The following is a 12385-nucleotide window of genomic DNA, read 5'->3' as shown; positions in this document are numbered from 1 at the left end:
TTCTTGTTCTTGTAGTCATGTTGCAGAAATGTGGGGTCTGGTCAATGGGGGAAAGAGGGCATTGAGAAATGTGGCGCTTAAGAGAATCTGGAGTGCTGACAAAAACAAACAGTAACATTGTAAGATAAATAAATGAAGGAAAACGAGATGTTGCTCAAAGACAGTGGATCCTGTAGGACATTTTTGTCCAGAAAACAACAACAATTTCAACACATTGATGAGTTTCAAAGCTGCACTAAACTAATCTATTGAGAAAATGGTCTCATTTGCATGAGTCTCACAGTCAGTGCGTGAGAGTGGCAAATGTTAGCAAGCTAGCTAAGAAGACACGACATATAAGTACGACAACTTTTGAGCTAGCCGCCTCCCGACGTGCCAAGCTAACATGTTCCAGACAAGTCACTTCACTGAAGGCAGAGCGCAAACTGATATCAACCCTGAAAATAACTATGATGTATCCATAAAGGAGGCTTTTCAGTTTTCAGTTGTCCGTCTTGTGACCGTCTGACAAAAGCAAAACAGTGTCTATTTTAAACAAACCAGCTGTCTACGCATGGTCGTCTGCTCAAATATGTGGAAACACCTGTGTTGCATCAATCTCTGCAGGTGCAAACTAGCCTACAGCAAGGACAGCAAAGTTTAATGCAACATTTGTCAAGTTATTTCGCCTTGTTGTTGGTAGTCGTGAAACAGGAACATACACAGCGGCCTATGTGTGTATATAGACATTTTCACATTCATTTGATCACAAATAATTTATCTAGACAAAATGTGAAACCTTCTCTGGGTGCAGCTTCTAAAGTGGGAGAATTTTCTGTTTTTCATCACATTGAATGTGAGGAATGGGTTCTGGGAACCAGGAAGCCCCAATTTGTCCCTCTGCCTGCAGTCTGCCTCTGCTCATCACTGGCTCATCACTCGTTTGCAACAGCAAAACTAGGCCAGTAACTTAAGGGAAGTTCCCCAAACAACATTTCCCTGGACAACTCGGCTTTGTGTCACCAAAGCACTTTTCCACCCTGCGTGTCCAAGTTATGTCAAGAATGTGGGATGACTCTTTTTCATTTCTGCGTGACCGGGCAGCCCTTTGCTCCCTGTGCAGGGTCAGGCTGTTGAAGCTGTGTCACAGCGGTGGTGATACTGAGGCAGAACTGATGATGAGAGGAGTGGCAGACCTCACCAAAAACTTCCCGGAGTGACGCGTCCGGCCGCCGCTCCTCCCCGTTAACAGCGAGGAGGAGAGAAAAAGTTCTCCTCTCCGGCTTTAATTCTCCTGATGTAGCTGCCAGTCGTATTCCTGTTGTAAGCCGGAGCGGGTTCGGAGTGAGAAAGTTCAGGTTTTTGTCTTTTTCAAGCGAGAGAGAAGTGTGGACATGAAAGCGGTCAGCTGGTGAAGAAGCGACTTGAATCTTTTCGCCTGAGTTTGCGCCATCATGAAGCCAGAGCCGCGCTTCAGCGTCTGTCTGTGGACTCTCCTGCTCTTCAGCTCCCTGCTCGAGGTAAGAAGGCTGTCATTCATTGTACAGTCTGCGCAGAGTTAAACGGAGGTATTGTTTCAGCTCAGCTTTAACGCGCAGGTGTGACTGCACCTGTTGCGCAGGTAGCTGCTGCGCTGTCAGGTCATTTGCTTCTCTGGAACGAGGATTTGGTGCAGCGGACTTGAGAGAAAAGTTACAGAACACTTTGGTGTCAGCAAAGATCGCTCGGTGGCAGATAGAGAATGCCATGGCTTACAGTAAGATGAATGATGGTCCTTTGAGAGCTGCAATTGGATTCAAATTTATGTCCGCGCTTAATTAATCCGCCGACCTTCAGTTGGGGAGAGGTTTAACAATGGTGGGCTATTTACTGGAAGACATGGAGAGAAAACATAAGGTCTGACGACTCATGCATGGATATTCATTCTGTAGTAATCATCAATGCAAGCGCTCTAATGAGCTGCTTGAATGTTTTTATTGGTCACGTTCTTACACAGGACTGCAGGTCAGTATCCAGTGACCGGACCTGTGCAAAGCTTACATAACAGAGCATCCAGCAGACCCACCTGTCCTTGTTCCACTGGTCTTTCTGGAGAGAGAGAGGGACAGGGTGAGAGAGGTTGAGAATGGCATGTGGAGATATGTGTGGCCAACACAAAGGGGTCAGGAATGGAATGAGGTGCAGCAAAGTGTCCCTGTCACTCCAGCAGCCACCAGTCTAATTCACCGCTTTATGAGGTACAACTGTTGATGATTGAGTCCAGTGCTGCAGGACTGTTTGGATAACTACAAAGAAAAGTTCTATTAAAAGTTTAAAAAGTTCAAAATAGTAATATTTGGAGGCATTCCTTATGAATGATAAGCACAAAGCTAAATCCTATATACCTTGCTACGAGGAACTCTTTGTGAATAGTGGAAATGAAATGATGATGAGAGTCTTATATTGCGAGAAAATGTTTTTAATGTTAACAGTCACATCGTGGCCCGATCCACTGAATAAGATAAGCATTGACAGTGATATCCGTCTGGGGAATCAGATAGATTTTCTCCACTGTCAGTCAACTCAGCCTTTTGTGGCAGAAGTGGTGCGATGGTTTCGTACTGCATAAGGAAAGAGGAAGGAGGTTGGGTGGATATTTATATGCACAAAACATAAAGTTTGAGAGCAGAGAACATGCCTCGACTAACTTCAGTGATGGCTTCCTTTCACATATTCGCCACACCTCAACCAGAACTTCACTCACAGCTTTTAGGTGTGAGGAGAAAATGGAACATCTAAATATACACACACACTATAATTTTCAAACCTGGTAAAAACATCCTTTCAGGTTTTTACCAGTCAAATCTTGGTATTATCACAGTGGACAATTAAATAATTCTCAGTTTGACAAAAATAAACTCCATTATTCTTTGCAGCACCACCAATAATATTCCACATCTTGCACAGGTCAGCAGATATGAAACATACTGAAACATATTTATATTTTGTGCCCAAGCGGCCTGAAAAGTGCATTGTTTTCAGTAGGGAAGTAAAGCCGCACTGGCCTGTGAGTGTGGTCCACTTCTATGACGAGCACACATGTTGATCAGAGATGAACACAGGCTACACAACACCCATGCAAGTGTAAAGCTGCTACCGCACAGTGGCTTTTAATACTGTGACGAGAAAGCAGGTCAGCTGTAAATACGAGAATTTTCAAAATGCTGACAACACATTTTTAGGGACTATTAATAAATGTGGTTCAGGTAAGAAAAAGAATGCCTAAAGCCGTGATCAGAAGTGATTTCCCCCAAAGTTCAGAGACATGACAGTCAGGACTTTCTCGTTTGGAGGTGAAGCCTGCTGTCCTGCTGAGAGATCAGAGGTCTGACCACTCCTTTGCAGCTTTTGAACACTTGAAATTCAGCCCTCAGGGTATTAACAGTGTGTTTTTTTCCCCCATGGAGTGTTTGTCATTTTAAACGAATAAAGAGAAGAAAATAAGTCATTAAACACCTTTAAACAGAAGAATTAATATAGACATTTTCGACTTTTCCCAAGTTTCCTCCAAATTAGATTCCTGAAGCCTCACTGAGGAAGTGATCTCTTAAATGATATCATAGCAGTTCTCTGTGGGTGGGTGGGGGTTGGGGTGGGGATGGGTGGGGGGGTGTCTGAGACGTCTGACTTGAGCTATTCCTTTGTCATTTTTTTTTCTAGCAGCTACACTCAATATTCCAAATATTTTTTTTGTGTTCATGTTTAATATTGAAACCTAAAAGGGGGTTCATCCAACTTGAAATATTTTTTGTCCCAGATATTGTTCGATTCTAATGATTTTTTAAATAATAATTTACATGTGTCAAAGTGTTGTTTACCACACGCAAGAAAAAACCTTGAAAGGTTTAAACATCTTTGTCCTCGATCCTCAGTGCCTTGCCATGTCTCGCCACTGAGAATGTGTGTCTGTGTGTAGTTGTGGGTGTGTATATGTATATGTACATACGGAGAGTGGGAGGTATAGGTTTTCTCTGTTTCCCTTTATAATGTTTCTAACTGTTGTAAAGCACCTTGTGTTGCATTTTATTATGCATGAAAAGTGCTATATAAATGAAGTTTGATTTGCTTTGATTTGAAACAACTGCATGCCACAGACTGATTTAGAGAATTTAGAGAAATGATTTATTCCAACGTGGCCCGAGACAGGCATTTTGAGACGGGATCCTTTCGCGGTCAAAAGTTATTGATGCTGATGGTGACCAACACAACACAGCCATGCAGCTGGAAACATGCTTCCAAAGCTAAATGTTAAGCATGCGGAGCAGATAGGTGCAATGATATTCGGTGCTGCTCTCTGGGATGGCTGATTTTCTATCAGTGTTTTGTGGAAATGTTTTTTAATGCTTTTCTATGAGGAACAAGTGAACCATGATGAATATATCAAAAACTCTAAAGGCTATAAGGCTAAGCATCAGTGAACAGCTTCCCCATACTTCAGTGCTTCAGTGATTTAGTTTCTCACAGTCGGATCAAAAAAACAATGTACCTTTGGAAACAGAGTCTGGCTAAATGCACAAAGGAAGTTAAAGTAGAAGAAGGGGAAATATTATGCTTCCCTCAAAGGAAATTTTTTGCATACTGACATTTTACATACCGTACATGAAGTATTTCAACCATCAAAAACATTAATAGTCCACCACTACGTCACAGACTGTGTGTTAACTACGCCTCTAAAGCGAATGTTTCTGGTAAAGCTTCTGCTTTATTTAGTTTGTGTCTTGGTTTAAATTTCAGTTTGTTTCACTGTCGAGTGAATTTTCAGTGTTGTATTCATGCAATGATTATACCTGAGCCTGTCATACACCATCTTATGATATATGACAAGCTGACTGAATGAATAGAGTTTTGAGTGTATTACAGCTAATTTTCAACAAACTGGTACTGTAGCTATTATTCATCATGATAACAGGACACTTTACTGTTATAATCACATTGCTATATTCCCTTCCGTTACATGAATGTGTTGTAAAAGATGTCATTATTTGATGTACATGGATACAGTGTTATTTCTGTCACTTGTTCCATCCCCAATTAAACCTGTTGGGCTGAAATAATGTGAGGTCACCAAACTCCATGCAAAACAACATGCGGGTGAATGAAGAGTGTGCAGGGCCTTTAAGATAAAAACATCTGAAGTGGTCAGCTGAGCATCCAGCGGTTCAGACAGCAGAGTCTCGCCATCTTATTCCTGATATGAAATGAAACTTAATTCTTTTGTGTTAACAAGCCATTGTCAGTTCACAAGACATGCCAAACATGCTTTATGGAGAAAAGCTTTTATGATGAACACACCTGTTTTTGATTCTTTTTGCTGTCAGTGCTTCTGCCTCACTTTTATACAGCATAAATACAGTTTTAAGTTATATAGAGCTGGTGTGCTAAGATCTAAATTGTTCTCTTCAGAATTCTTTAATGATCCTGTCCTTTCCAGTCCATAGAGACACAGCTCTTTTTTTTTTTTTTTTTTATTTAATGAAAAACATCAGGGACAATACATATTAATAGACACTTTCGTGTAAATACATAGGATTGTAGCAAGCAGCTAATTTCCATCCTTTGTCCCTTGGCAGGTTGCTGTTAACATGGAGTTAATAAAAAAAAGATACATTATCAGTAAAAGGTGTAATGTACAATAACAATAGGAATGACAGGTACAGTACTTCGCATAGACAGACAAAAAACCTTGTTACTCATGACAGACAAATAAATTATTCCGCTTGGAATAATGTCCTCACAGTAGCTAATATGTTATACATCTTTCTCCTGTATTGAACAGCTTTTCATGGCATTTTTCCGTCTGAAATGTGAGTAAAAGTGGGTGAAAAAGTAAAGCGGGGCAATCTAGAGGCCGTGCGTGCAAATCCACAGCTTGGCCCTCACCCATTAATGACCCAGGAAAAGTACAACACTTTGCATGAGTTTTGGAACGGAGCCTTTTTCTGTTCCCATCCACTGTATCTGTGTCTTTGTCTTTCTTTGTCTGTGGTCTCCTCGCAACATGCCAAAATGAGAGGATGGTGACGTCGCTATCAGTGGGAAGCATCTTGGAACAAGGAAATGTGACGTTTTCTAACACTTACAAGAACTGGCCCGTCTGTGGCTATGGACTCTGTGTGATGAACACTGTCCTTCTGGCTAGCTGCTACTCTACTGCCTTGCACCACAATAAAATGTGGGTGATGAGCGATGACGTGTGCATCTGAACACAAGCGTCCATCTCCAAAATGTGTTCTTCTCGTTGCATCCAAATTAGAAAGCATAAGCCCTCTTGTGTCTTGTATCTCATTATTGATCTAAAGTGCAAAAGTCACAGGTCCTCCTTTGTGGAATGCTGCTCCCTCCACCCACTCTCAACCGCTCTGTATGAAGACAGTCCAGTCTCAAATGAACATCCCAGAACGCGCTGCCTTCGACCAGCGTTGCGAGTGGAAGCTCAGCATGTACACGATGAATTACAAAGAGTCACAGTTCCCCAGTCCATGTAAATGAGACACAGGCTCCTCTCCCGTCCTCAAAGGCCTTATTGTCAGCAGATAGCTATCATTTTACCTCCGGCCTCAGAGCGAGTCATGGTCAGGCAAGGCTGCAGTGGGCATGAAAGTTATTATTTCACTCATACTGTTTTTTCAGAGTGAGTGCGAGGGTGCTTTGAGCAAGATTTGTAATGCTGCATTAGTACAAAATGGCTGCAGCAGCGTGCCAGTGTCACAGTGTACTGGGGTGTCATAACTGATGCTTATCATACCATGTACATTTGCTTATCTACATTATTGGATTCTACCATCTTATTAAAGTCAGTGAAGTTGTTCAACTAAAAAGAGTTTTTTTTTTCCTTTAAGGGTCATTGTAACGGATAATAATAATAGCTAATAATTGTGTAATACCGGGATCCTCATACTGTTGCAACCCTAGTGCAAAATGACCATTTAACAGGCCGTCAGTGGCAGTTTCATCAGCTATTGCTCAGTATTCTGAATTCCGGATGTGGATCTTTCTCCTCCAGAAGATTCAGTCTCTCCTCTTGTCCCATGCTGTCCTTCTCGGCATGTTGTCCACACTTGTTTCCTTTGTCCTGTCTGTGGGAATGGTGTGCTTGAGCTTCGCCTTTGGGAGTTTGTCCAGGCTGTCCAGGTATCCATGGTGGAGAGGAGGCTGTGGGACTGAGGGCTGCTGATGAACACCTTAAGTTGCTCAGTGTCCACCTGGGGCCATATTCTTCCTATATGTTTACAATCAATGCAATATTTTGTCATTCTGATCGTCCACACTGCAAAACTACTCGGTTTGGTGGAAGAAAGGATTGATTTATGATGTACAGATTTACACTGGAGTAGAAAGACCAGTGAGTTTCATAAGTGATAAGAATCAGAAGTTAAAAAGTTAAAGTTGTCCAGAACAGATGAATCTTAATGACTTTGGAGATGTCCTGACTTTTCCTGAACTTTTCTTGACTTTTCCAAATTCCTGAACAACTATTGGATGGATTGCCATGAAATTAGATACAGATAATCATGTTCCCTTCAGAATGAATCTGATCACACTGTTAAGGGTCAAATGGGGTGGGAGCCTGTCCCAGCAAACACTGTTCTTCAGAGTCTAGATTCAAAAAGGGAAAGGTCGTGTAGAGTTTTAAACTCTGTTTTACTTTGTTTATAGCTTTAAGGCAGTAATTACACCCTTTGATACAGCACAAAGAAGCCAGTCACTAGTAAAATACAATTTACACTATGTTTTCTCTGCTGTTCTTTCCCCGCGGATGAGCTCACATCACACCCCACACTCCCCTTAAACACATTTCTAACATCACGCTGATCACTTTTCTGTGGTCAGTGTAATGGCCCAGCCCTCTGTGTCCCAACTCTGCTGTTGGCACGAATGCGTCCATGCACACTTTCCTCCTGTTGCATGGCCAGCAGCTTTAGGAGGAAGCGCTAATGTGCAAGTACATTGTACTCAGATGGGTATCTGCAGCCAGGAGCTCAGCACTCTGCACCACGCAGCACACTGTTGGGGATGGTAAATACTACGTCACTCATTTCCATAGTCTCTGATGTGGCCCATGATAGCAGCGGCAGGACTGTGGTGTGGGAGGCTGATACTGTACCTGGAGACAAACACACTCACAGCTAAAGCCATTGTGTGCGGGGAGTTTTTTGAGGCAGCGGATATTTTTAGATGTGGCTTTCGGCATTTTTTTTTATGATTCATGTTCCTATAGTATTCCACAGGAGGACGATAAGATTGAATTTTTCTTTCTGAGTTTTGTGCCATTGCTCACAGAAATACAGAATACAAATGTATAAAACACGTCGGGATGTAGAAAAAGAACAAACCAGCAGTAGATTTGGTCGAAATTACAGGAACCAATAGAAAGTTTTTGAAAGTTTCTATAGTTCATTTGTTTTCTCACCAACTTAGATGTGTATAGAGATGTTGTTGCAGTGTGTCAGTCTTGGCGCTTGACACCAGAAAATTGAAGACACCCAAGAAAAGTTTAGCCACGCTGGAGGTGTGAATGAGGACGTTTTTGTAATATGTGTGGACTAACCCATTGAGAGCTACGCTGCGGCACAGGTTCCCTTTAAGTGCCTTGTGTAGTCAACTGTTCATAGCCTTGTAGCTTCAGAGGTCCCCTGGTTCCCCTGACATGATGAAATTGTTTAATCGAAGGCAAAGATGTCAGTGTTGCATGGCAGAATCAGTCAGTTGATGCAATTAAACACAAACTTTAATACATGACCAGTTGTGGTAATATTTATTTTTTAGTTAATATAAGTGTATGACATTAAACCTTTTGTCTTGTAATTTAAATTACTATCCAAAACATCAACGGTTCAGATTGACGTGAGAGGATTGCATATAGAGAGGAAGGAACAGTACAGTCTGTCCAGTGATATGGTGGCTTTAACGGACCCACACCACCTTCAGTTGATTTATTAGCCAATGTCGTGTGGCTCTTGTCTTCCTTCATTTGACCTTAATGAGCCGGGGGTATGAAGTACAGCGCGAGGTCCTTTATGCTGTTCAGACCTGTTATCAGGGGTCTCTGGGTGGGCTCAGGAAGTGCCAGGAAGTTATGTTCGAACAGAAACAATGAGTAGGTTGACCATGAGCTACTGAGGCAATGCACTGAAAATAGAGAGCGAGCTGCCAATTCATTAGAAACGGACAAAAGAAAGTGAGAATTGCAACTTTCACAGATCTCACCACACATCTGTTTGCATCAAGACGTGATGCACACACACACACACACACACACACACACACACACACACACACACACACACACACACACACACACACACACACACACACACACACACAAGCAGTCTTTAAAGCTGAATGCAAAGACAATTGTTATGAACTTTAAAAAAGCATAGTTATGGAAATGAATCATTTCCTAATTCATCCTGCATTTTCAGTGCGTTCTTTGATTCAGTTTGACTCCACCACTTACATTATAAGCGTTCAGGGTTCAGATATTAACAGGTTGTACATACCTGTATGTATGTATGTGTCATGGGTAAGTTAATGCTGCTTGTAGAGGAGCGCACCAGATAGCTGAAAAAGAAATAAAAGCTACTACAAAAGACCGGAAAAGATAGAAGAAGGAAAGGAAAAAACAATAAAGTAAATGAGACAGAAAGAAAATGGACTATCAACACCATTACGCATTTCTTCCTTGTGAACTTTGGGTGTTTTGCGTGCACGTGCACACACACACACACACACACACACACACACACACACACACACACACACACACACACACATACACACACACACGCATGCGTTTTGGTTTGAGTCAGACAACATGATTTTGCAGAAATTCCAGCTGTGAGGGGAGGGATTCCACTTTCTCCACTCAGCAAGTCATCAAGTGCACCACCAGCAACTCCTCAACCCTGTGCAGCTTTGCGTAATTCAAGGAGCAGAGATGAAGTATCGTGCATTTCTTTTTTCTTCGTGTTTTTGTTCCAAGTTATCAGATCGCAAGGAGCTAAGGTCAAATAGGCTGATCCCTGAGCAAACAGCTTTTAAGGTGATTTCTGGATTGTTTTTGGGTCTGAGTGTTATTATGGAGGAAGGAACTGGGGCGTTATCAGGAGGCGAGCAGCAAAGGCAGACTGCTAGGAATGAAAGGGAATCAGAGAGTGGCAGGCAGGCTGCCTTAAGGGTTGATGTAATGTTTATATAGTGGTCAGTACAGCCATTTCCTCCTCCTCGTCCAGACGGGCCCAGTCAAAGGGCACAGATACAGTACACAGGGCAAAAGGGTCATGTTTCACACTGAGCGCTGAATATTGCTCCTCAAGTGAAAGTCGGCTACAAGGAGTAACCCTGGAGAGCGTCTAAGAACTGTATATCTTCATACTTTGAGCTACAGCTGGCTAAATTATCGTTCTCCTTTTCTTTTACTGGCTTCTGCGGACGAATAAGCTACTGATTTGAGTGATTTTAAACATAGTGAAAGAATAGAAATCTTAAGGAATTGGCCGATAATCAATGTGATCCTGTAAGGTCCTTCTAAAGCATGAGACCGAGACTCCAGCTGAGGATTAAAACAGGGAGGGAGGATGCACAGATGGGTGGAGCTGAGTCCCAGTGGATGCTTCGAAAATGATGTAAATCATTTGAACTTCAGCATTTCTAGGGCTGTATTTCCCAAATGGGACTTTGAGCTTGTGTTATTTCTGCTCTCTGAGTCAGCGCCAAGGCTTAATGGCCTGAGACATTGTTTTGTTTATTTAGTCAGGAGAAAATAAGTAAAACTTAGTATGAGCGCCAAGGGAAATAAAACATTTGAGAATCCCAGCTCAGAGGAGTCACAGCCCCGCAGGTCAGTTTAACATGACACTGTCACAGTATTGAGATGAAGCTTTCACATTCTGGTATGTGACCTTTACCATACTCTTGTGGAGCTTGAAGAGGGTGAATTTGTCAGATTCTGCTCAGACACAGACACTTTTATATCTGCAGTCGACAACAGCTGTTCAGTTGTAATGTGTTTACCGAGTTTATGCACGACTAAGTTAAAATGTCTTTTCCCGCCACAAAGCAGTTCTTATCACTTTAATGTCTTAACGTCAAGCTTCACTCTTTGACAGCATTACGACAATAACCTTAATCAACCAATAAGAATACAGATTTGAACTAAATCTCATTAAACAGGCCATGTTAAAAGAACAAAAGACAGAAGCAGATAAAAATATGATCAATGTGTCTAGGATTTAAAAATGTATGCCTCTGGTGACTCCCAGTGGTGATACTCAACACACCCCCTGCCATACAAACTGCATGAAAACACTTTGGCGACTCTGAAACACAGATGGATGTACAGACCTGTTTCATGGCATCTCAACCAGTAAACGTATTGTGGTCAAAGTCTTCCTGGGATAATTATGGTTAAACCAACCAAATGTTGGTTATTCATGGTAATTAATCAATGGATGGAGCAGTGTCGGGCTTCAGTATATCTGTTTTTGTGACAAAATGTTCAAAAACCTGAGTTTTCTCTCTCTCGGATGTTAAGATATTTGTTAGTACATGAAGGCTCACCATTTCTCCTTTTGCAACAGAAAACAGCTTGTCTCTCTTCCCCTCTCTCACAACAAGCACATAACATCTTCGCACACCACTTGGCGGAGCGTTCAGGGTTCAGAGTTTCTTCTGTTCTGACTTCTGTTGTGTTAAAACACAGAAGTTGAGCAGGCGGCTTTCAGAAAGTTCTTCCTTTATAACTTGGCTGGATGCTGGTCTTCAGCATGCTCAGTGTGGCTCAGGATGCAGTTGAGTGACCCACCCGGCTGGCAGTCGAACCAGAGGGTTGGGCGTCAGAGGGTTTTTTTGTCTTGTTCCAATCCAAGGAGACAGTGTGGCTTATTTAACATTGTGTGTTTTCAATAGTTATAGGACAGCAATGGATCTGTAGAACACACAGCTACACAGGTAATACATGTACATTTTAGCATAAGAAGCTCTGTCCTCACTCTTCACTCAACTGTGCATTTGGCATATTTCTGTCATTTTAGGTAAAGTTTGTCTCTGTTGCCTCATGGTCTTCTCCCCACATTAATGTATTTGTTGGCAGTGAAAAATGTCTAAAATTCAACAAAGAAACAAACTGACATCTGTGTAAATAAGCAGTGAAAATGTAGATTTTAATGAAGGTTTGACATTGACAGAGTTGGGGTTTGATTGCATTGATTAACTTTGTTAATAGAAATGCTACAGATAGTTTTACTTTTATATTATTATTTTATCAATTCGTAATCCAGCATGGAATTCAGTCATTGAATCCAAATCCTCTCAGTTCTCTGACTGAATCTAGTGAGTGTATTGCATGCTCAGCTTCCATGCACATATA

At 41.8% G+C, this 12385-nt stretch overlaps 1 protein-coding gene across 1 annotated transcript in view; it reads left to right on the top strand.

The window, feature by feature from the left end:
* The first annotated feature begins 1296 nt into the window (after positions 1–1296).
* The window catches only part of LOC139337035 (receptor-type tyrosine-protein phosphatase eta-like), a 35819-nt gene continuing 24730 nt past the window's right edge, over positions 1297–12385 (top strand). The window contains exon 1 of the mRNA XM_070971324.1: positions 1297–1499. Coding sequence (XP_070827425.1) covers positions 1434–1499 — 66 coding nt within the window. The 5' untranslated portion in view covers positions 1297–1433. The remainder of the gene's footprint in view (positions 1500–12385) is intronic.

Source organism: Chaetodon trifascialis, chromosome 10 (assembly GCF_039877785.1).
Source record: "Chaetodon trifascialis isolate fChaTrf1 chromosome 10, fChaTrf1.hap1, whole genome shotgun sequence".
NCBI lineage: Eukaryota > Metazoa > Chordata > Actinopteri > Chaetodontiformes > Chaetodontidae > Chaetodon > Chaetodon trifascialis.
Note: the sequence above shows the minus strand (reverse complement) of the source record. Positions and strands in the feature narration are given on the sequence as shown.